Below are 21,684 nucleotides of genomic sequence, written 5' to 3' on the forward strand. Positions count from 1 at the left end.
GACACAGATGGTGTCAGGCTCATTTCTAGTTTGACTTTTCTTTAATAAAACAGGAAGGAGAAATTGCCAGTGTTCAGGCATGTATGCTCCCTCCAGAGGTTTGGGCGGAAGTTCATACCTAGGTTCTTTAAGAGTCGGGGCCCCTCCAATGAAGTGCTTTCATAAACCTGCTTGGTGAGACATTTGCAGCTTGTGAGGGTCTGTAGCTGCTGCTTGTCCTGTTTGGGTGTGGAGGGGCATTGAGTGCAGTGTGCACCCTGCTCCCCGGCTCCTTCCCCACTCTGGTGGCTGAGAAGTGAGATCAGGATTTGGGGGCATGACCTCCCACAGAGAAAGGCTTCAGTGGGGAGACACACACACAGACACATACACATACGTTGCTTGAAGAGTGCCAGTCAGGATGAAAAGAAAATACAAAAAGCAGGGAATGTTTTGAAGAGGCTTTATGTGGTCACACATGCCACCTGGACAGCTCTGTCAAACTGGGATCCAAGGCTCCTGGGTTAGTGGGTAGCTGGGCTGGCAGGCTGTTCTGTGCCCCACCTGAGGGCTCTACTGTCCTCGGAGAAATGGTTGACTCTCCAAAGGGTCTGCAAGGAGGGGTGACTTGCAGTGACCCCTCTCCCCAGAGGCAAGGAACAGGTCGTCCCCTGGATGTCATTCTGGTCCCTTCCAACCATTCCAGCCCACCCCACAGCATCTACATACCCCAGAAGCTGACATCGTCATACACCTCTGTTTCCCTGGCAAGAGCACAGTGAGGTCAGCAGGGAGTACCTGGGCCATCCCCATCCCTTCCCAGACCCCATCAGGGGCAGCACTTACAGTGGCAGGAGAGCTGTTCTGGGCACATAGCCATCTGTGAAGAGAGTAGGCCTGGTGGGTCCTCAGCCTGAGGTGGCCTTCCCCCCCCAAAGTTTTGGGACCAGGTTCACTCACATTTGCCCTTGGGATCCCGGCAGAGCATCTCCTCCTTGCTGGTGAATTCAATAACCTCCAGAATTTCTCCACGCCGGATTCCCAGGTGTTTGCCACCTCCGCGACGGGTCTTGGCGTTGGGATCGATCATCATCCTTGTATGAATCACAATCTCCCCTTCAAACTGGGGGGCACGAGATATTAGAGCTCTTGCTCACGCTCTCACCCCACGCTCTGTCCACCTTCTTGAGGATGGGACTCTGGGGACCTGGTTCCAGCCCTCCCAGGACTCGTTTCACTTGGCGTCCCCACCTTGAACTTCTTCCGGAACTCCCGCTCAGCTTTCTCCGCTTTCCTGATCTGCTTCAGCAGCTTTGGATCCATAGGTGGCAACTGCTGTGGCTGGGGGACCTTCTCTTTCCTCATCCCCCCCAAGAATTGGGGTGCTCATGAGCAAGATGTGTTCCTTTCAGGGTTCCACCTTCACGCTTCTGTGAACTCAACCTCACCCTATCCCACCCCTTTGCCCTGGGGTACCTGAGCTCTGGGTCCTGTGACTGCCTCCTGGTGGCTTGTTGAGTAGACAGCACTTCATCTGTGGGCAGTCAACACCAAGTCAGGTCATGGATCCCCAGCTCAACCTACTCTAGTGACTCTATCTTGGGTGAGACTACTGTGTGTTGGTTCTCATAACCTCCCAGAATCTGCCAGGTGCTCTCTCACCCTGTCACCTTCTTCCAGGCCTTTCTCAAGGTTTCTTTGATTTGAGTGGATTGTCTTAATTCCCTCATGTTAACATGGCAGAAACTGCTTTCCCACATTGTCACCAACCCCACAGCCACCTTATTCGTGCTGTTAGGTTATACTGTCATTTCTAACTCGCTGGCGAGAAAGGCTCAGAGCAGCTAAGCAGTCTGTCTGGGTTACCAGGTAGTAAGTGGTTAAAGGAAGGATCTATCTGTAGACTTGTAGGGTGACTTTGCTTCTGCTGCCTAGAACAGGTTGGTAATTGTAATGAGATTTGGGTCAAAAAGTAAACAAAGACGGGCTGGGGAGATAGCTCAGTCGGTAGAGCGCTTACCTTACAAGCACAAAGTCCTGGGTTCGATCCCCAGCACCGCAAAAAAAAAAAAAAGGTAAACAAAGGCAAGCATTCCCTAGAGGCAAGGAAATACCACCTCTGAGAAGGGGATTCTAAGGGGAGTTTTTTGTACTGGCCTTGCTGCTGATGAGGCTGGATGGAGGGATCTCCCCAGAGGAGGTCTGACTTATGCCACTTGGCAGCAGTGGTTTACCAGGCTTTGGGGTATAACTCCTGATGGTCAAGGGTCCTTCTTATGATGGGAGCCTCCAGCTCAGGTGAGTGAAGGGCCTGAACCTGAGGCCCCAGCTTGTCCTCTATGAATGACCTGCTGTGTCATTGGGTATTTCAGGTCAGCAGTGCCTGCTGGTACCCTGCTCCACACCCCTACTTCAAGCAGCCTTCCAAGTGGCATCAGTATTGTACCCACCCACCCTGCCTGCTGCTCTGAGATTGACCTTTCCAAGACCACAGTGTCAGCCAGGGTTCAACCCAGCAGCCACAGATCCTCCCAGGAGCGGAAATAGGAGGGGCCCTGCCAGGAAGCTGTGTGCTAAAGAGGTGTCGAAAGCGGATCCTGGAGATCACCCAGGGGAAGCAGAGGAGCCCAGGAAGGAGCAGCGATCAGGGACACTGGAGGCAGCCAGTCACATTCTGTACCAGAACCTTGGGCTAGTGGGAGAGCAGTAGCACCCTAAAGACCAGACTCCCCATTTGTCTGCAGAAAGCTCCTCCCACAGATGGTGAGGTGGAACAGCCTGTTACAGGAGTGTTTGACTGAAGCTCCCACAGATCAGGACTGACTGTTGGCTTGGGCAAGTTTCAGATCCTCAAACTTCCATATCAGTGAAATGGGGGTGGGGTGTGATACGCCTTGGTGAGGGATGGGAGCGTGGGCTGTAGATTCAGCTTGAGTGCTTGCACGAAAGTCCTTACTGCTGTTGCCAGGGAAGGGCCTTGTTGGGTTTGGGGGCTGTTCTTAGATTGGGCTATGGAAAGGGAGTCTGGTCAAAGCTGCTGCCACTTCACTTTGAGCAGCCCTGCAGGCTTGCTCCACCTCTTCTCAAACTTAAACTCTTGTGGCCTGGAGGCTTAGGCCTACTAGGACTTGACCCTTCCCTTTAGGAGCCTTCAGAATCCCAGTGTAGAGTGGCTTCCCATTCCACTACTGTTATACCTGTCTCTGGCCCATGCCTGTCTCCTGAGTGTAGGCCTACAAGGGATGCTAAACATTCTTTGGTACCTCAGACACAGGTCTAATGTAGAACATAGGTAGCATCTTTTCCCCAACCCTGAGTTGGCTGCACTATGTACCTGAAGATTAGGCTTCAAAGTTGGTACCTGTCCACGCATTGCATGGTTAAGTCCTGTTTGCAGCTTTGATCTCTGGATTTTTCCATTGTTGTATGTGCCTTCTGCTACCACCCTGGACCACACTACTGCCTACAACAGACTTGTCCTTGACTGTGGGCTTCTGGGGTCCCTTGCTCATGGTTCTGCCTAGCAGGAGCCTGCATGACCTGAATTGTTGCTTGGCCTTATACCAGAGAACCTGGCAGAAAATGCCCCTGCAGCAAATGCTTTATAGGACCTTGGGCAGGTCACCAACAAACCTCTGCCTCTGGAGCTAGGGCCTGAGTCCTCTGTGGGCTCTGCGTCGTCATACGGCTCATAGATCTCATCCGGATCCCTGCAGGGGTACCTGAGATGAGGGCCTCCTTCAGCCCACAAAGTGTGCCTGACCCCCCTTTCTTCCCCACACTCACTGTGAGTTGTCTTTAGGCTGTTGGGCCAGGAAGTGAGTCCCAGCAGACCAGCAACTCCTCTGTAAAGCTGTAGGGTGGGTGGGGAGAGGATGGGAGGGAGATGGCACTGCCTAGGAGCCCCCTCCGTTCTGTTTGTGCATCCCATCCTGACTCACCTGTGGCTGCTGAGAGTCTCCGAAAGCTCTGGATATCCATGGGGCCTGGGGGATGTGGGGGTTTGGCTGGAGGTGGTCCCAGGCTGCTGGCTGGGGGCAGTGGCTTCCGCTGGGGTGGGTTGTAAGCTTTGAAGTCTTCTGACCTCCAGCGGGGTGTCCCAGCAGCTCCAAATCCAGGGCTGAGCAGGTGGGGCCTGGAGCCCAAGGTGGCAGAGGGCAGTGAGCTCTCAGAAACTGAGCCCAGGATTGGGGGCTTTCTAGAAAAATCCCTGAAGAACTTGGACTGCAGGTGCTTCTTGGGCCTATCATTGGGCTCAGGCTGGGAGAACTTGCGAGGTGGCCCTTGGTACTCAGGCTGCTGAAACTTCCTGGGCAATGAGCTGAACTCTGGTTCTGAGGAGGTCCTGGGGAGACTGCCCGGCTCTGCCTTAGGGGTCTTCTTGGAAAGTCCTTTGAGTTCAGGCTGCTTTGGCCTCTTGGGAAGCACACAGACTTCAGGTTCTGAGGAAGTCCTGGTAAGGTCACTGAACTCAGGCTTCAGGGGCTTCTTGGGGAGTTTACTTGGCTGAAGATGTGGGGGCTTCTTGGGAAATGCACTGAGGCCTGGCTGCAGGTAGTGGGGTTGGCTTTCACTGGACTCATACTCCTTCAAGGGGGTCTTTTGAGGGACCTCTCTGAACTCAGGCTGTGTCAGGGACTTATGGAGGTCACCAGCCTGTAGTTGTGGGGGCTTCTTGGGCAAGGTACCGAGGTCAGGCTTTGGGGAGTAGAGTTGGGGCTCACTGGACCCAGACTTCGAGGGGAGCAACTGAGGGACCTCAGTGAATTCAGGCTCTTGTGGTAGGGACTTCCTTGGGAGGCTACCAGCCTGAGGCTGTGGGGGCTTCCTGGGATGCGCATTGAACTTGAACTCAGGCTGTGAGGGCTTCTTGGGAAATGTACTGAACTCAGTCTGTAAAGGCCTGATGGATTCCTCATTGGACTCAGGCTGCCAGAACTTCTTGGAGAATGTGCTGAGTTTGGGTTCTGTAGGGGGCTTGGCAGGGTTGCTGTGCTCTGCTTGTGGGGGCTTCTGGACAAGCGTGCTGGGCTCAGACTGCCAGACATTCCGAGGAGCCTCACTTACCTCGGGTTGTAAGGGCTTCCTGGGAAATGGAGTGGCCTCAAGTTGTGGAAACTTCTTGGGGAGATCGGTGAACTCAGGTTTGGAGGGTTTATTGGGGAGATCAGTAAAAGCTCGTTGCTGGGGCTTCTTGGGGAGATCAGTGAACTCAGGCTGCTGGGGCTTCTTGGGGAGATCAGTGAACTTGGGCTGCTGGGACCTCTGGGGGAGATCGGTGAACTCAGGTTGCTGGGGCTTCCTGGGGAGGTTAGTGAACTCAGGCTTCAAGGGCTTCTTGGGGAGATCAGCAAACTGGGACTGTGGAGACCTTAAGGACCCTGCACTGATCTTCTGAGGGGCCTCAGTGACCTCAGGCTGCAAGATCTTCTTGGGCTGCTCGCTTAGCTCAGGATTTGGAAATTTGTTCAGCAATTTGTTGAACTCTGGCTGCGGGGATTTTTTGGGGAGTTCATTAGGCTCTGATTGAGAGGCCTGGAACTTGGCTTGGAGGCTCCGGAAGTCCTGATGGCTCCCCTAGGGGACATGGAGTGTCAGGCAGGGACTCTTACACACAGAAGCATAATGGAGAGAGAGACCTGGGTACCCATGGACATGGCTGGGAACATGGTCAGTTGCAGACAAACCCATCATCACCATCCCCTTCCCTCAAGTCTCCTGTCCTGCCTCCGTCTTTCTTGACTTCAGCCCTTGGGCCACTTCTCTTGACCAAGAACTGTCCTCCTGACCCCAGTCTCCTGAAAACTGCACCCTCCTTACTTGTCCACTTAGACATCTAATCTCAGCAGGACTGGAGCTGCTACTGATGCCTCTTCCACAGTCAGTGACCCCAACAGCCTCTCAGTTGGAGGTGCCTTCCCAGCATCCTCCACTCCCTCCACCTCCCCTCCCCATGTCCTCTCAGGTCTTTCTGTTCTCGTTTCAAAATACATCCGGAATCCAACCACTTCTCACTGCCTCTGCCACAGTAACCCTAGTGGAGGAACCTTCCCCCGCCTGCCCAGACTACTGTACAGACTCCTCGCTGGTCTGCAGCCTCCAGCCTTATTCAGCTCTCCAACAGTAGCTGGAGGAAGGTTGCTAAAAAACTGCCCATGATAACTCATCACCCCAGGAAGCACAAGTGGTCTGAAGGCCCAGAACGAACCAGCCTTGTCCCTCTCCCTTCCACCTCGGGAGCTCTGCCCTGCTCCTCATCTGGGACACATCCCTCTATCATGTTGGGGTCTCCTTTCTTTTCTCCAGGTCTCTATCCAATATCTTCTTTAAATTAGAGACGACTTCCCTTTTAATGCTCCCCATCGTCCCCAGCCCACATGGCTGTTCATATCTGCCACCACATATCAAACGATTTTACTACATAAGTTTTTAAAAACATGTCTTGGTCAGGTGCAGTGGCGCACACCTGTAATCCCAGTGGCTGGGGAGGCTAAGGCAGGAGGATCATGAGTTCAAAGCCAGCCTCAGCAAAAGTGAGGCGCCAAGCAACTCGGTAAGACCCTGTCTCTAAATAAAACACAAAATAGGGCTGGGGATGTGGCTCAGTGGTTGAGTTCCCCTGAGTTCAATCCCTGGTACCCACCCCCCCAAAAAAAAAAGCTTGACTGTTGTTTCTTGGTTTGTTGTTGTTTGGTGTTGGGGACTGAACCCAGGGTCTGGCAAGTACCCTGCCACTGAGCTCTATGCCTCAAGCACCATTGACTGAGTTTTTTTAATTAGTTTTTTGTTTTTCCAAATGCACACACACACTTAATTGCTCTCGCTCCTATAGTCTGTTCATTGCCGACCTCCCAGTGCCTGGCATATAGTAAATGTTCAGTAAATATTTGCAGACAAAGAATACACAGAGTCACAAAGACAGGCATATACTCAGTGTGACCATCACTGACAGATCACGAAGCAGATGTAGGAACTTAGCTCCCAGTCTCTGCCACCTGGACTGATGGTCAGGGAGGTTCTGAGTAGACAGCCTCCACGAGGACGAGCAGGTAGGCTACCACCCACAGGCACCTGTTAGGCACATGTACCAATGGTCCCAGGTGCCCTTGAAGCTGATCCTGAACCATGGGCCACAGACAACTTCCACAGATGGATAAGAAGGCCAAGCCTCCTCTGAGGGGACACTACCTTGGACCCCCAAACCTGTCTTCACCTGGGACCAAGGAGTTTGGGGGAGGGAAAGAGCAGAAGCATGTGACCCCTGCCTTCCTACGTGCCTCTCTTTCCTCATCTAGAGATCCAGGGAATTGGGAGTTCTCCTGGGAAAGATGGTAGTTTCTGCCTGGGCCCTGAAGTGCCTCCTTTGAAGCTCCCAGCCTGGGTGGGTTGAGGCAAAGGGTCCTGGGTAAACCCAGGGATAGCTAAGTCAGGGTTAGCAGGTCACAACTTGAGTGACTGGTAATGGCAGGGGGCACAGAGTTTGTGACCCACTTAGTCACCCCACAGGAAGCTCTGTCTTCATCCTGGCTGCATGTTCCCAGCTTGCTGCTGATGTTGATTGCGGGAGAGGGCAGTCATCCCAGGCAGTCCCACCCATTCCCTGTGCAGTTGCAACTTTAGCCTGGACCGCAGGAGCCTGAACTGTGTCCTAGAGTTGTGCCATGGCTGCTTCCTACCTCAACGCCTTGGTGTAGACGTTCCCATTTCCCAGCCCCTCTCTACCTCTCCGCTTCCCTTGGGCATGCCCTCCACAATTTCTACCTGCTGTGCCCCTTGCTTCCAGGCCATTATGGGCCTCTCCTGGGACTTGGGGACTCACCATGGTTGCAGGCTTGTGATGGGCCACAGGGCGGTGGGCTCTGAGCTGAGGTGGTTGCCTTCAGGAAGTATCTGTGGCTTCTGTTCTACAGGCCAGCACACAAAGAAGGTGGGGGCTGCTGTGAGGGTGGAGAGGACAGGAGGAAGGAAAGTGGGCGGGGACGGTCCTGGCCTCTCCCCAGATCCTTTGGGGCATTTATGTCTCCCCTTGAGTTAGTTCCTATCCTGCCTGCTGCTGTCCTTGAGATTAGTGCATTGGGCAGCAGCATATCCCCAACACAGTCAATAGTTGTCACTATTTTCTTGTTGCTCTGCTGTCCCTAGTAACTCATACCACTTTCGTGTCCTGACTTCAGGACTTGAGTGCCAGGCCCTGGTGACCTGTCTCCAAAGAAACAGGCCAAGCATATTCAACCAGGACTGGAGAGCCACAGGAGGGGGACATCTCAACATGGAGGAGTGTGTACGATTGGCTCTGGGACTTAGGAGGTCACTGGGGAAGTGGGGAGACCCAAGACATGGGAGCAATGTGGGGTGGTGAGGCCACATCTGCCTCTTCTTGTTGCCTCACCCGCCTTCCTCATTTCCACACTTTTCCTGCCACTCTCAGCAGGACTTCCCTGTTAGCATGACAGATGTACCACAGGCCAGGGCAGAGGGCTCAAGGAAGATGGAAATTTGGGAGTGGAGGGTGAGTGGTGTCAAAGATCTTGCCCCCAAAGAAGAAGGGGGTCTGAAGACACAGGTTCCCTGTGACTGAAGGTAGTGGACAGAGTAGGAACTGTAAGACTGGATACAAGGGAAACTGAAGGCAGCATGGCCCTGTGGAGTCCTGAGCAAAGGGGACAAAGGCAGGTAGTGGGTAGAGGCCTGCCCAGAACAGGGCGAGTCCCATCTGCAGGGCTTCATCCACTAAAAATCTGTGACCCTGGTCGCGTACATGAAGGGAGAAAACACCCACCAGAAGAGTGCAGAGCCCTGCACTTAGTTTGGCCACATGTTGGAACTGCCTGAGCAGTTTTCAAACAACCTCCTGGACATTCTGACGTAGCAGATCTGAGGTGAGGCCTGAGCAAGGGTTTTTATTTCAGACTCTGGCAGGTGATTCCAATGCATGGCTAAATGAAATGTGCTGGTCCTCCCAGAATCATCTGGAGTGCAGGTTCTGACCCAGGTGGTGGTGCCCAGGCTGCTGGTGCATACTTGAATGAACAGGGTGAGTTTTCCTGAGCTTATTTAAACCAGAGGGACCCTACAGAGACTAAAGGGAGACTCCTCTTGCCTCATTCTCAGCAGGAGCTTTTTGTAGGTCATAGTGGGAAAGGACTCAGATTGGTTACTTTTTAAATCTTCAAGAGCACTTGGTCAGGATTTGGAGGCCTCTGTGCCAGTACTTCCTGGATTCTGGCATCACAGTTCCCAGACAGGGGCCCTCATTTAAACAGGAGTCCCAGGAGGGCAAGGATGACCAGGTGTGGTTCCTCTCTGGGTCTCCAGGACATGATGATTGTGGGGGAAAACTGGTAAAACATACGAGTATTGGCCAAGAACATACAGTAGGTGCACAATCAAGGCAAACCAAAACACTGAATGATAGCTGGGGATTCCCTGGGCTCAGGGTTGGTCACTCAGTATGGACATCTCGAGCCAGGAACTTGCAATTTGGTGTCTGGGCAAGCCCCTTGCACTATTTACTGAGGTGCCAGTGGGTAAGGCGCACAGGCTCCCACCATGGCCACCAGAGGGCATGCCCCCAACTTCCCTTTGTGTGTTTGACTCCTGCATTGTCATTCCTGAAGTGAGTGTGGGCCAGGGTCGGCCTGGAGGAGTGGGGTTTCTTTGGGGTGCAGCTGTGGAACTGTGCAGGGAGGAAGAGGAATGGAATGGGGATGTTCAGGACCACAGACACACTCCACCTACCCCCAGGAGACCTTACCTTTTCTCTCAGCTCTAACTGAGGATAACCCACCCAATCAGCCATCTGCAGGTGGCAGAGCTGTTGCCAGACAATGTCTGGGCGGTGGAGGCATCTGGCTGGTCTCAGTGCAGTTAAGCTTCCTGGATCTGCTCAGCATGTTCAGGGTGAGCCTGTTGTCTCTGGTCAAGCTGGCACTGCTGGGCAGCTGTGCAGCCAGGTGCCTATCAGATCGGGACTAAGCTCAGAGCCAGCATTAATTCTCTCTGGAGTCATACTCCAGAGTATCAGCCAATCCCAGACTGACACTCCCAGTCACCTCCTGTTGGTAGAAGAGGACTCAAGCTTTCTGTGTCCCCAAGTTGAGCAGGCAGGCAGGGGATAACCTGTATGTCCTCAACTTGGCCAAAAGAGGTGTGAAAGCTGTGGAAACCTAGAAGGGGCTCTAGGGACTGTAAGACTTTCCAGGAGAGAAGACAATGGTTGCACTTGTATTGGGAGGGTGGCAGTAGGGGTTGCAGGTGGTGTTGGAGTGGATGAAGTGGACAGTGGACGCTCCCTAGGCCTCAGGGCAGTTTCAGTGCTCCAAAAGGAGGTGTAGGCCACGTGAAACAGTGGTACCCATGGAGAGTCTCTTCCTCTCTGTGGCTTTGGGTCTCTGCTGGCAGGGAAGTAGCATGGGATGGAGCAGAAGACTTTTTCTCTGGTACCCTGGAGACTGGTTGGGAGCCTGGGGGAGAGGAGACATGGCTCTGTCCCTGGAGATGGAGGATGACCTGGGACTAGAGCCAGATCTTGGAGGGCATCTGGGACCTTGGGAATGCAGGAACAGGAACTAAGGAGGGTGTCCTGTGGGCATACAGCCAGGGTGGTCCTGTCTGTGGTACCTACGGCCAGCCTCCAGAGCAGTGGAGAATCAGTGACTTGTCTGGAGGCGGGCTACAGCCACCTGCAACTCCTAGCCTCTCCTCATCTTGTACAATGGGTTCCTTGACCCAGGCTCACCATCCTTCCAGTTGACAGGATCCCCGGCAACGATGGAACTGGTGGCCCTAGGGATGTGGATCATTCAGCAGGCATTTCCCAAGCCTCTTCTCCACCTCAGCCCCCTTTAGTACAAGTCTTCAAAGCCTGAGCATCATGACAACCATTTTAAAGACTAGGAAAGTGAGGTCGAGTCTCCCCAGGATAATACAGTCATGGTTCCAAGGCTTCTGACTGAGAAAGGGGAAGTTCGGGGGATCTTAGAGCTCCAGTATCCCCTGGTGGCCTTTCGTGACCCACATCTGATACCATCGTGGCAGGGTCCTTGAGGTGCTGGCATGGTTGATATGCAGCCTATGCTACCTGGCAGGCAGGCAGACAAGCACCTGGATCTAGGTGGCTTGGTAATAAAAGGTACCTTGATCTCCTGCCTGCCCCTTACAGAAGCTGAAGGGCTTGTGAACCTGGACTGTCCAACTCTAATGTGACATGGCAGCAGATAACTAGGTGCAGGTGTTTGAGTAGCTGCCCCAACTCATCTACCTGGGCTTCCACTCAGCTTGAGGTGGATGCACTGGGGGTCATGGGTTCCAATGAGGGTGAGGATGGGGACTGAGGAATAAGTAGATGGTAAGGCTGTGAGGGCAGGGCAGGGCTTGGGAAACCCCACCCAGTGGGTGAATGATGTCTTGGCTGCAGATATCAGGATGAAGAGAACAATACCCATATGGATTCAGGGGATAAGTGGGAGGGAGTAAGAAAGTGGGACAAAATGGGGTGGGGTGAGGTGGGGGAGGTCCTTGGGTTCTTCCTCTTAGGATGTCTCTGTTTGCAGAAGGATGAGGAAATAACCAAGTGTGGGCCTGGTAAGGGGAGAGGTTCAAGATGGGGGCTTGTGGGCTATTGGAAGAGAAGGATCTTTGTTCAGAAGGTTATGGGGAGCTGTTGAAGGGTACTGGGCAGGGGAGGGGCATCCAGGGAAGAGACTGTTTGCAGAACAGGTCCCCAGGTAACAAGGGATTGGTCACCTATTGCCTGAGGAGTGGGAGCGTTATGGCCTGGGTTAGAGGCTGGAGAGAAGGGAGAGGAAGGGATCAAGATGCAGAAGGTAAAATCAACCTCCAGGACTTCCCTACCCAGGAGGCTTGGCTGGTCAGCTTCTGGGCTGGAGCAGCACTGTGACCCTGGTCTGGGTTTTCCTGATGGGGCAGAGAACAGAGATGGGGCAGGAGTGAAGAAGGAACGCAGGCTTCCCAGGGCTGGCCTTGACCCATCCATCTCCTCAGAGCTGGGACAGGACAGAAGCAGCAGCAGAGGGTCCTGCAGACAGCAAAGGTGACAAGGCCTGGGCCCCCATCCTGCCCCACCTTGGGAGCTCTAGCACAGCCTAACTTTAAAGCTTCTTCCCTCCTGAGTCAGTACTGGCCTCAAGATCAGGGGACTCCAGGAACTCTCAGGACTAGTATCTGAGCCTGTCTTTCCAACTCCCAGGATACCTTAATACATAAAAACCTAGAAAATTCCATCCCATCTGATTTCTGGAAGTGGTGGGACGTGAAGTGGTGGGTACAGGCTGCCCTGCCTACCTCTGGATGGGGTGGCATGGAGATGGAGACCTCGGCCCCACTGTTGAGGTAAAGGGGTAGTTGACAACTGGGATTGTGAAAAGAAGGGTCTTATATTTTGTGGAGCCACCCCCGAGGTGTCCTTCAAAAGGTCTGAGAGCCCCAGGTCTGCTAGGTGCAGCTCAGCGCATCAGAGGGGCAAGGGACCCAGACACAGCACAGGCTGGCTCATCGCGCCTCCTTTATTGTTCCCCACTTAAAATTACAAAAATCTCCATAACCCACCACCCACTCCCAAAGCAGCGGGATTCAAAGAGGTGAGAAAACCGGAAGTTCCCCCTCTGACAGCAGCGGTGACACCTTAGATGCAAGCGGGGTCGGGTCTGGTTGGGGCAGAGGAGGGGGAGCCTGAGCCTCGGCCTCGCCCCTAGCCTCTGGTTCCCCGCCCTCTCCACTCTCACATTCCTCCGCCTTACCCGCCGGGGCGTCGGGGCGTGGCAGCCCAGGCGCGGGGGCTGCGGGGCCGCTGGTGCGGTGATCCTGCAGATGCAGTGTCATGGCGGGCCGCGAGGCCGTGGAGAAGGTGCACTGCATGCACGAGTAGCGGCCGCGCGTGTGCTCCCACACGATGCGGCTCGGGGCAGCATGCCCTGCGGGCAGGCAGGCGGGACCCGATCAGTCCCGAGCCCCAACCCAGAGGACCAGTCCTGTAATGGTGGACGCGGGCGAGGGAAGGCTGCACCTGCTCCCAGCTCCCGGATGCCCAAGGTCGGGCGTGGTTGGTTCGGTTTTTCCTGGGCCTGTTTGCCCGTCTTTGAGGGCGCTAAACCTGTCTCACTCCCATCCTCAAACCCCCGCGGGGGATGAGGGGCGGGGCGGGGCGGGGCGGGGAGGACCGCTCACAGGTGAACCGGGCGCGAGTTTTACACAAAAACGCCGGCGCAGATTAAGGCGCAGGTGCCAGTAATTTTAACGGCAAAATCATATATTTTAAGGGGTGACACTTCCAGCCACCTGGGAAGGGGACGGGTACTGCTGCCTCCCAGCATCCACAGGGCCCGTCAGGGCGCAAGAAAGCCCCTCCACCCGGCCCTGGTGGTCACCTGCACGCACCTGAGGGCGCGTCGGAGCCGCCCTGCGGTCTTCGGGGGCTGCCTCCAGCACCTACAGGAAAGAGGTGGGTCAAGTTCAGAGGGTGAGTTCAGCCAAGCTTTTCAGGAGGCCCTGCCCGCTCCTACACTCACCTTGGCTCTTTTTCCAGACAGCTGTGCTGGAAGCTGGTGGCCCTGGAGCAGCAGCCAGGAAGGGGCGCAGGCGCGGAGGACTTAGGCCAAAAGGTGCAGGGTTCAAGTAGGGTAGAAAGGGTCCAGTGGAGGCAGAGGCTGGGGTCGTGAAGGGCTCTAGCAGTGGAAACTGCAAGCCCGGCGCCGACGCAGGGTCAGACTCTGGGGGACGCTCTGGCGCAGGTGGCTCTTTGTCCAGGGCAGGGGGTGGTGGCGGGGCTGGGCTTTGAGCATGCTCTGCGCAAACATGCAGATGCTTGAAGAGGGAGCGGTGGGTGCGGAAGCGCAGGAGGCAGTTCTCACACCTGGGGGCAGGCACAGGGCTGGGCTGTCTTCTGAACAATAAGGAGGAGCCTATCCATTGCTATCGAACGTGGAAAGCAGCCAGGTCCCAAACCGAGGATGGTACTCAACCTGTGGAGAGGGAGCTTGCCCCAAGCACCCTCCCCTATGGGGACTGTGACCATTCTAGACCCTTCCCAGTTTGAAGTTCCGGGAAAATGCAGAAGGAAGTCTCAATTTTAACTCAAGTTAAACTTTAACTCAAGGTTTTCCACTTGGGAAGTGAAAAGGAACCGGGCAGAGCTACATCCACTTAAGTCTGGGCACAGGGTGCTGGTCACTCTTCTGGATAGATAGGGTAGGCCTTGCTGGAGATCACGCCCATCTCCAGACACCTCCCCCAACCCCCCCACCACAGCTCCCCCAAGAGAAAAAGATCTGGACCCCACACATAGGGTGGGGTAGGGCAGGCTGGTCAGGGGCTCACTTGAAGTAGCGATTAGGCTTGTAATGCAGCTTGCCATGGGCCACCAGCTCCTGCATGCTGGGGAAGCTCTCGGTGCAGCTGAGGGCTGAGCAGAGGAAGAGCTTGCCTGGCAGGGACAAAGGGCAGAGGAGTGGGGTGGCCAAGGCTGGTCCTTGGGGGCTCTGCTTGCCTCCCATCCTAACCTGCTTCCCCACCATCTGCCTTAGTCCTACCTTCTAGGGACTGTGTGGGCGGGCAGTGGGTTCGAAGATGCTGTGCCAGGTCTCGAACACTGGGGAAACTGAGACAGCAGCCAGGGCTAGAGCAGGGTATTTGTTTCCCTGCAGGATACACAGTGAGGGTCACAGATTCCTTCCTCATGAGTGCTGCCTGCTCCCACTCCCAGTTCCCCACCCGGATTGAGTCACCAGAGGGTACTGGGCTGGATTGGTCCAGTTTCTTACTGAAGCTAAACTCTGGCATACACTTGGTGCTCAGTAAATGACGACAGAAATACCTGTAGATGGCCCCCAGTTTGGCTATACATTGCTCTCCCCATTTCCTGTTGTGGGACCTGTGACTCCCCAGTAGGCCCCATCACAGGTCACCTGGTGGTGGGCGTCGCCTGGGAGGTCGCTGGTCCTCACTGGTCCCGGAGACTGTGCTGATCGGGCCAGGGCTGGGCCCAGGGCCTGGCTGGCAGCTGTCTGGGGCTGGGGAGGCACCCTGCTGTGTCCCTCCATGCCCTCCAAGGTCCCACACTGCGGGGGTGGCTTCCCGATCAGGGCCTGGCTCCTCTTCCATGGAGGAAGTGTTTGCAGTAGCCACAACTGGGGACACCACCTCCTGATCGGTCTCACTGGAGTTGGGCTCTGCGGTTGCCAGCAAGTCTGGGCTGGGCTCGGGCGGTTCCTCCTCCTGGCGGAAGAGAACCAGTCTGGACCCCGAAAGGACTTAACATTCCTGAATCCCCGAGCCCCGCGCCCCAAACCATCCACCCTTCCCCATTCTAGGAAATCATCAGCAAGAGAGGGTAAGGAGGTAAGAGTGGCCTGAGCTGTGGCCTCTGTCAGGAGCTACGCTTGAGAGAAGCATCTCCACGTCTCCAGCTCCGACAGGTGGGAGGCGCCCTACAGGGTAGATGGGAGGATTAGAGGGAATGGGCGGAGTCAAATCTATGAAGATGTTGGAGCGGCCAGAAATGAACTGTGCGTGACGGGGATGTACTGGCCAGGCCAGAGCTGTGTAGGTGAACTTGGAGGTGCAGGTGGCTCTGCTGTGTGAGGTTCAGGGAGGGAACCCGAGCCTGATGGGCGTGTCCCATCGGAGGCCAGGCCCGGAAGTAGGGGCAGGGGCTAGCCGAACGACTGCAAGCGGGCGGGTGCCCGGATGTGGGGGCGGGGTCGGCCGGAGGGTGTGTATGCGACAGGACTGCTCCCTGCCAATCCTTGCTGCTGTACCGCGCCCGCTCCCCCAGCGCAGCGCTCACCATCCTCGCCTCTGCTCGGCGTCTGGTTCCAGCGGTTCCGGCGGCTCCAACTCGGGAGGCGGTGACTTTCTCGGGCGATGCGGGTTCGCACTCACGTCGGCGCCATTTTCCGCCTCTCAGCTCTCGCGAGAGAAGGGGCGGGGCCCGCTCTTGCGGTCCGCAAGTGGGCGGGCCTGATGCTCGAGTCCTATACCGCCGCGTGGATGCTGGTGCTCGCGGACTTGTGAACATAGGGCTGTGGCGAGGTATAGAGATTCCGCGTGAAGCATCTCTCCGATCATTTGCAAAGTGAGCAACTTCATGCTCTTTTGACCCGTCCCATCGTCAGCCCTCCGAAGGCGATAAACAGCAGGTTTTCTTCTTTTAATTGGTCCTTTTTGAACAAAATTGGCAACAGTCAGTCGTCAAGTTTTTCAGTGCTTTTAGTTCTATAATTGAAATGAATCTTTTGTAATAGCACGGGTAGGAAACAAGATAATTTTAGGTCTTTCGGCTTAAACAGGCCACCTCCGGGTGGCCAAATGTGGTTCCTGGAGTATGGATGCAGAGCCCTGTGTGTACTGGTGTGGAATGGGTCTTCTGTCCATCTTACTTTGTGCTAAGTACTCATCTAGGCTTTAGGGACCCAGGTGTGAATGGGACAGACAGGAATCTCTGCTCCGAAACTTAACTGCTCACATCTTAAAATGAGGAAATAGTCAAAAATGGAGAAACTGATCTTGGATTCTATCCAGTGCAATGAAGAAAACAAACAAAACAGAAGGTTGTCATAGTGATGGGTCAAGGAAGCATCTCTGAGGAGGTAACTTCTGAGTTGTCACCTTGCTCATCAAGGAGTGAATGGAAGATCAAGGAAGTACCATGCCCTGGGAACCTGGTACAAATGTCCTGTGGTGGGGATGGACAAACTTGTCTATCAAGAAATGGGAACCCTTTGCACTGCTGGAGCAGAAAGAGGGTAGCATGTGGAGGTCAGAAAGTGAACATGGTGCAGGATGGGTCTTGCGGGGGCTTCAATAACAGTTTCTAGTAAAATCACTGATGAATTTTTAGCAGAAGGAGATACAGCATCTGATCTCTGGTGGTCATTTGGAGGATGAATTTTTGGGCCAGATGGTAAAATAGATCCTTAATTGCAGATCTCTAGAAGACATTATTTGATCATTCAAGAAGTGTTGAGTTTTAGGCAGGTGTGGATTTTACATGCAGTGTATTTCTATTTATGTAAAACAAGATGTGCCTATTGCTTATATGCAGGGAGAATAGAAGGAGGCATTTGAAAATGGGAGGAGACAGGTGTGACACAGGTCCATATCTCAACCACTTGGGAGAGGACCAGAGATATTCAAAGAATTGTTAAATGCTTTTGTAACCAAGTTCAAGGCCAGCCTGAGCCTTATTTTTAAAATAAAAAATAAGGAGGACTGGGAATGTAGTTCAGTGGCAGAGCACCCCTGGGTTCAATCCATAGTACCTGACACCGAACCAACCAAATAAAGAAGAAAAAAAGGGGAGGGGCGTGTGCTTAGTGTGCTCCAGGCACTGGCTCAATCCATCAAAAGTAGCAAACGGGGCTGGGGCTGGGGGTGTTGCTCAGTGACAGAGTACTTGTTTAGCATGCTCAAGGCCTTGGGTTTGATCCTCAGCCCTGAAAACAACAACAAAACCCAAAACAATATCAGAGGCGGGGAGTAGGAATTTTTAAGAGACTGACTTTTCATACTTTGGTGCTGTGTGAATTAAAATTTTTATTTTAATTACCATTCAGTTAAAAATTCATTAAGTTTTTTAAAAAGTCATTTTGATGCAAAGTGGAGAGGGGTGAGTGAGTGTGCACGTGCCCGCGCAAGTGTGCTGGGGAGGCTAGTATAATCTGAGGAAGAATGGGGGAGGCCTCAGAAAGGACGGGGCCGGATTTAAGAAATTTTGTGAGTCTACAGGATGTGGCATTGAGCAGCAGGTGCAGCCAAGGTGATTGAGGTTTGCAGCCTGAAGATGCCTGTAACCTACATATGAGATGCTGTCTGTTAAAATATACCACACTCATGCCCTTCTCCATCGCTACTGTCCTGCTCAGCTCTCATCCATCCATTCTGCCCAGAAGGCCTTACTTCCTGCAAGTGGGTACCCTCTATAGCAGTGAGTCCACAGGGCTGCACCTCAAAGTTTGATGGCAGAGAAGGGAGCTGAACCCCTTATTCTTCTGCACGCAGGAAATGCCCAGCCCATGACATTGACACAGTTCCCCTCCAGCCTTCCTCACACCCAGGTCTTGCAGACAGACAAGCACACTGTGGTGGTTGTGCTGGAGTAAAGGATCTCAGAGAGGGAGAGGACCAGAGACATTCAAGGGATTATTAAGTGCTTTTACAGAATGACTGGCCAATAATAGGGCTGTTGAGACCCATTTACAACCTTGTGATCTTTTTTCCAGCCCAGCGTGGCTTCCCAAGGTAAATGCAGAGGGGAGAAGGTGGGAATCTTCTTGTTGGATGTTCTTTCTTATGCCTCTTCCTTTATTCTCCAGTGGGACAGGTGTCCACTGCCTGGAATGTCCCCATCATAGTTGCTTGTCATCAAGATCTGAGACCAACCCTCTTCAGCCTTCCTGGCTCCTCCAGCAATGCCATCTGTATCTTCTCTGTCCTGACTCCATTAGTCTGACCCTGTTCCTCCCAGACTGGCTGCTCTTTTAGGGGCTGAAGACAGAGGGGGTGTCCAGAACAGAAAGCTTGGATCTTTAGGCTCACACCTTAGCGGGTCTCCCTGCTGGTTCCAGCTGCCCCAACAGGGAGCCCTGGAATGCTCAGAGTCTGGCAGCAATTCAGCACCCTCAAATGTCAGAACTGGTCTTGACCCCAGGTAGGTAAAGACTAAGAGGGAACATATATAGGATGGTGGGGCAGGGGCCAGGGGTGACCCAGGGTGGCTTGCAGGGAACCATGTGGAACCTGCTTCCTAAGTGTCTACTGAGGTCCCAGATGAGTTTGAGGGCTGCAGATTTAGAGGCTGACAACATCTGCTGGATCGTTTGGGATGCAGTTTCTGGAAAGGAAAGTGGGACAAATTGAAGCTTCAGTGAGGGGGGCGCTGTGGAGTCTTGGATAAGTGGCTGAACATCTCTGAATCTGCCCACCTATAAAGTGTGGGCATTCACTGCTCCCCCCTCATAGGGTTGTGAGAACCCAGTCCTTATTGTGGACATTCAAAAATTTTAATTCACTTTTTCACCTGGCACATATTTATTGCCTCTGATGAGGGAAGAGGACATCCCACTTGTCAAGGCCCCTTCACCCTGGACTACGCCCAGCACTTTGCCAACAGCCTAGGACATGCGTTTCATACACACAAGGCAGCTGGGAGGTAGGTTCTGCTGTTAGCCCTGTTTGATACAAGAAGGAATAGACTTGGGCAGCAGGTGTGACAGGAGGGTGGCCAGGGTCTGGGAGGGTTGTTGCAGCAGTGATCTCCCCAGACCCACAGTCTGGGTTGGGCTGGAGGCTATGGGATTGGACTTTCTGGCCAATGCAGCCAAAGTAATCAAGATTCCCGCTGGCCCAGCCTGGCTCCCTGACAGGCAGGTGAGCAAGTGGGAGGACACAATCCCAGACTCCCAGCTCAGATCTTCTCCACGTAGTTTCCTGGGAAGAGACCCTCCTGGCCATGAAGGCGGCCCTTCCACCAGCCTGAGGAATCTGTGGGAGAGAAAAGAGCTTGAGGTGATGGCCAGCTGCACTGGAGAAAGCCCCCAAGCCCGTTCTGTGCCTGTCTTACTCCTCTCTGCATCCTTGATTTGGCACAAGAGAGAGTTGTTGACAATGGAGAGAAAGGAGGGAGGGAGGAATGATCTTTCCTAATCACTGCCTCACATAGTCGTTTTTGCTTTCTTTCTTCCCTTTTTCTTTTGTTGTGGTGATAGGGATGGAACCCAGGGCCTTGCTAATGGTAGTCAGTGCCCTACCACCGAGCCACACCCCAGCCTTGTCATTTTTTAGACCGTTTCTTGTGCTCATCTCCTTCTACAGACTCCCCCCCACAACCCCCAGAGTGAATCCAGGAATGAACAGGTCTCTGAGACTCCCAGGAGGCCCCCACATCTGTCTGTGGAGTGTGTCCCAGGCCCCACCGGAGGTAGCCCAAGGAGTTAAGGTAGCAAGTGGCCTGGGCCTTCCAGATGCAGCTTCTTTCCTACTTGCAAGGGACCTGCAAAGTAGGTTCTGCTACTAGAAATGTGTGACAAGTGAGAAAAATGAGGCTCAGGGATCAGGTGTGATGCACTGAGGCCAGAGCCCCTAGGTGGCTTAGGAAGTGACCTTCAGACCCAGGGCTGTCCAGCCTGTGCAGCCATGCCACTGGCAGGGAAGGTGCTTCTCAGAGCTGTGAGCTAGTGTCTTCTGCTCCCTTATGGATGGGAAGCATGTGCGACATTGGGGGGCTGCCTGGAGGTGTCAGGGGTCTGATCATGCCATACCCCAACCTCTGCCCTGGTGCACACACCTTCCATGAGAATCTCGATGACTTCATTCACATTGAAGCTCAGCTCATCCACATCTTGGCCTATGTATTGGTACAGGGCCCGGCACCTCGGGCCATGTATCCGTGGTTGGGGCTTGGGTCGGCCCACACCAGGCACAGGTCTTTGTCCCACACTGCGCTTCCTCTGCATGCTGTGGAGACAGGGGGTGCTCATCACAGCACCAGACACTCCCTTATCCCTGCCCACCTCTTGGGGCTGCTCTCCCACCCCACCTACCCTGCCACACCCTGGTCAGGCACATTGAGGAATTCTGTGTTGTGCTCTGAGGGTGGCCGTGCCCGGGGACGTCTGCTGGACCCGAGGGTCGAGGATGGAGGACCCCGGGGAGGCCGCTGGGATACCCCTCCAGATGTAATTTCCAGGGGCAGGGAGCCCCCTCTGGTAGAGGGGGGCACCCCGTTGCGGTCCAGGCCTGTGGTGGAAGCAAGGATTAGGATATCTGTCAGGGAGGAACTGGCAGTGTCGTAATAGCCACTCAACCCAGTATGGGAGGAATCCGGGGGACAAGAAGGTCTAGAGGGAGGCGTTGCAGAGGAACATCTGACCCCCACAGGAGGGCTTTTGTGGGTGGGTCTTGGGGATAAATAAGAACTCGTCAAGCATGGGGATTTGGAAGACAAGGCAGAGTAAATAAGCCAAGTGAAGGCCTAGAGGTAAGGATAAATTTGGTGAGTTGGCAAAATAAAATGTAGTCTGTGTTAAAAAAAAAATGTATTTTGCACAGCAGGGGTGTGGGAGGGGCGAAGAGGTCATTGACTAGCTGGGATGGAATCTTGAATGGCTTTGCATACCAAACTAAATTTAGCCTGTATTCTGTGGGAGATGGGGAGCTATGGAAAGTTCTGGACCAAAGAGAATGAGCTACAGTGCTTGTTAGATTCCATTGACTGTAGGCCTGGGTTAGGCCCTGGGGTCCACAAGAGGCAAAAGAAGACACGAAGTGAGAGGTATGTCCTCACCTCTTGGGGGGCCAGGGGCCGCCCGGGTAGGGGCCGGGGCTGACCTTCGGGGTCTTCCCTGGGCTTTTCCCTTCCGGGTAGGCTCTGAAAGAAGAAAGGATGCAGGCATTTGTGTGGTGGCTCGCCTGGTCCTGATTCTAGGCCCCGCCCATAAGTTCCTTCCACTCTGGCTCCGCCTTCAGGCACCGCCCATCGACCCTTTGCTTTCTGCTCAGCACTGGCATACTAGCTCCACCAGTAATTGGCCACGCCCCTGGGCTCCACCCCTCATTGGCCCTTTTCCTGGGGCCCGCCTGCTCCAGGACACGCCCCCACCTGCCAGTTGTAGGGTTGCCCCTCTGGCCACGCCCTCCCACGTTTCTCTCCCTCTTATTGGTCTCTAAAGTAGGGTCCTCCGGGGTCTGTAG

At 54.2% G+C, this 21,684-nt stretch overlaps 3 protein-coding genes across 7 annotated transcripts in view; all 3 read right to left on the reverse strand.

The window, feature by feature from the left end:
- Window positions 1–394: 394 nt before the first annotated feature.
- Window positions 395–7,913, reverse strand: PRAM1 (PML-RARA regulated adaptor molecule 1). 2 transcript variants are annotated; one of them, XM_079115542.1, is made up of 10 exons: window positions 7,799–7,913; window positions 3,921–5,556; window positions 3,766–3,832; window positions 3,613–3,689; window positions 1,456–1,513; window positions 1,231–1,339; window positions 940–1,102; window positions 826–859; window positions 709–743; window positions 395–590 (listed from the first exon to the last, which is right to left on the reverse strand). In XM_079115542.1, the coding sequence occupies exons 1-10, from the start codon at window positions 7,799–7,801 to the stop codon at window positions 553–555; spliced, it is 2,220 nt and encodes a 739-aa protein (XP_078971668.1). In that variant the 5' UTR covers window positions 7,802–7,913; the 3' UTR covers window positions 395–552. The 2 variants fall into 2 exon arrangements, with proteins under 2 accessions (XP_078971668.1, XP_078971669.1); XM_079115543.1 differs by lacking the exons at window positions 3,613–3,689; window positions 3,766–3,832.
- Window positions 5,548–18,533, reverse strand: ZNF414 (zinc finger protein 414). Of its 4 annotated transcripts, XM_079115551.1 has the most exons (9): window positions 15,782–18,533; window positions 14,901–15,210; window positions 14,526–14,633; window positions 14,314–14,419; window positions 13,506–13,849; window positions 13,375–13,425; window positions 12,738–12,911; window positions 11,833–11,895; window positions 5,548–7,916 (listed from the first exon to the last, which is right to left on the reverse strand). In XM_079115551.1, exons 1-9 carry the CDS (start codon window positions 16,010–16,012, stop codon window positions 7,795–7,797), a joined length of 1,509 nt encoding a protein of 502 aa, XP_078971677.1. In that variant the 5' UTR covers window positions 16,013–18,533; the 3' UTR covers window positions 5,548–7,794. The 4 variants fall into 4 exon arrangements, with proteins under 4 accessions (XP_078971677.1, XP_078971676.1, XP_078971679.1 ...); XM_079115550.1 differs by lacking the exon at window positions 5,548–7,916 and having other exon boundaries at window positions 7,929–11,895; XM_079115553.1 differs by lacking the exon at window positions 5,548–7,916 and having other exon boundaries at window positions 11,886–12,016.
- Window positions 18,534–18,555: 22 nt separating this feature from the next.
- MYO1F (myosin IF) overlaps window positions 18,556–21,684 on the reverse strand; it is a 33,785-nt gene continuing 30,656 nt past the window's right edge. Inside the window, 4 exon segments of the mRNA XM_079115562.1 lie at window positions 18,556–19,476; window positions 20,279–20,448; window positions 20,535–20,730; window positions 21,278–21,361. Coding sequence (XP_078971688.1) covers window positions 19,400–19,476; window positions 20,279–20,448; window positions 20,535–20,730; window positions 21,278–21,361 — 527 coding nt within the window. The 3' untranslated portion in view covers window positions 18,556–19,399.

The sequence above is a fragment of the Sciurus vulgaris genome (genome assembly GCF_902686455.1).
Source record: "Sciurus vulgaris genome assembly, chromosome: 16".
NCBI lineage: Eukaryota > Metazoa > Chordata > Mammalia > Rodentia > Sciuridae > Sciurus > Sciurus vulgaris.

What these genes read in the sequence shown, in the direction of transcription:
- PRAM1 (XM_079115542.1), bottom strand. An exon ending in AGTTCCGGAAGAAGTTCAAG is followed by an intron (nt 1,103 to 1,230) that starts GTGGGGACGCCA and finishes CGTGCCCCCCAG; the next exon opens with TTTGAAGGGGAGATTGTGAT. An exon ending in TGACGATGTCAGCTTCTGGG is followed by an intron (nt 591 to 708) that starts GTATGTAGATGC and finishes CCCTCCTTGCAG; the next exon opens with ACCCTTTGGAGAGTCAACCA.
- ZNF414 (XM_079115550.1), bottom strand. Translation starts at nt 16,012, where the DNA reads ATGTTCACAAGTCCGCGAGCACCAGCATCCACGCGGCGGTATAGGACT. An exon ending in TGTCTGGAAAAAGAGCCAAG is followed by an intron (nt 13,426 to 13,505) that starts GTGAGTGTAGGA and finishes TCTTTCCTGTAG; the next exon opens with GTGCTGGAGGCAGCCCCCGA. An exon ending in ACGCCCCGACGCCCCGGCGG is followed by an intron (nt 11,896 to 12,737) that starts GTAAGGCGGAGG and finishes CTGCCCCATCAG; the next exon opens with GAAAACCCAGACCAGGGTCA.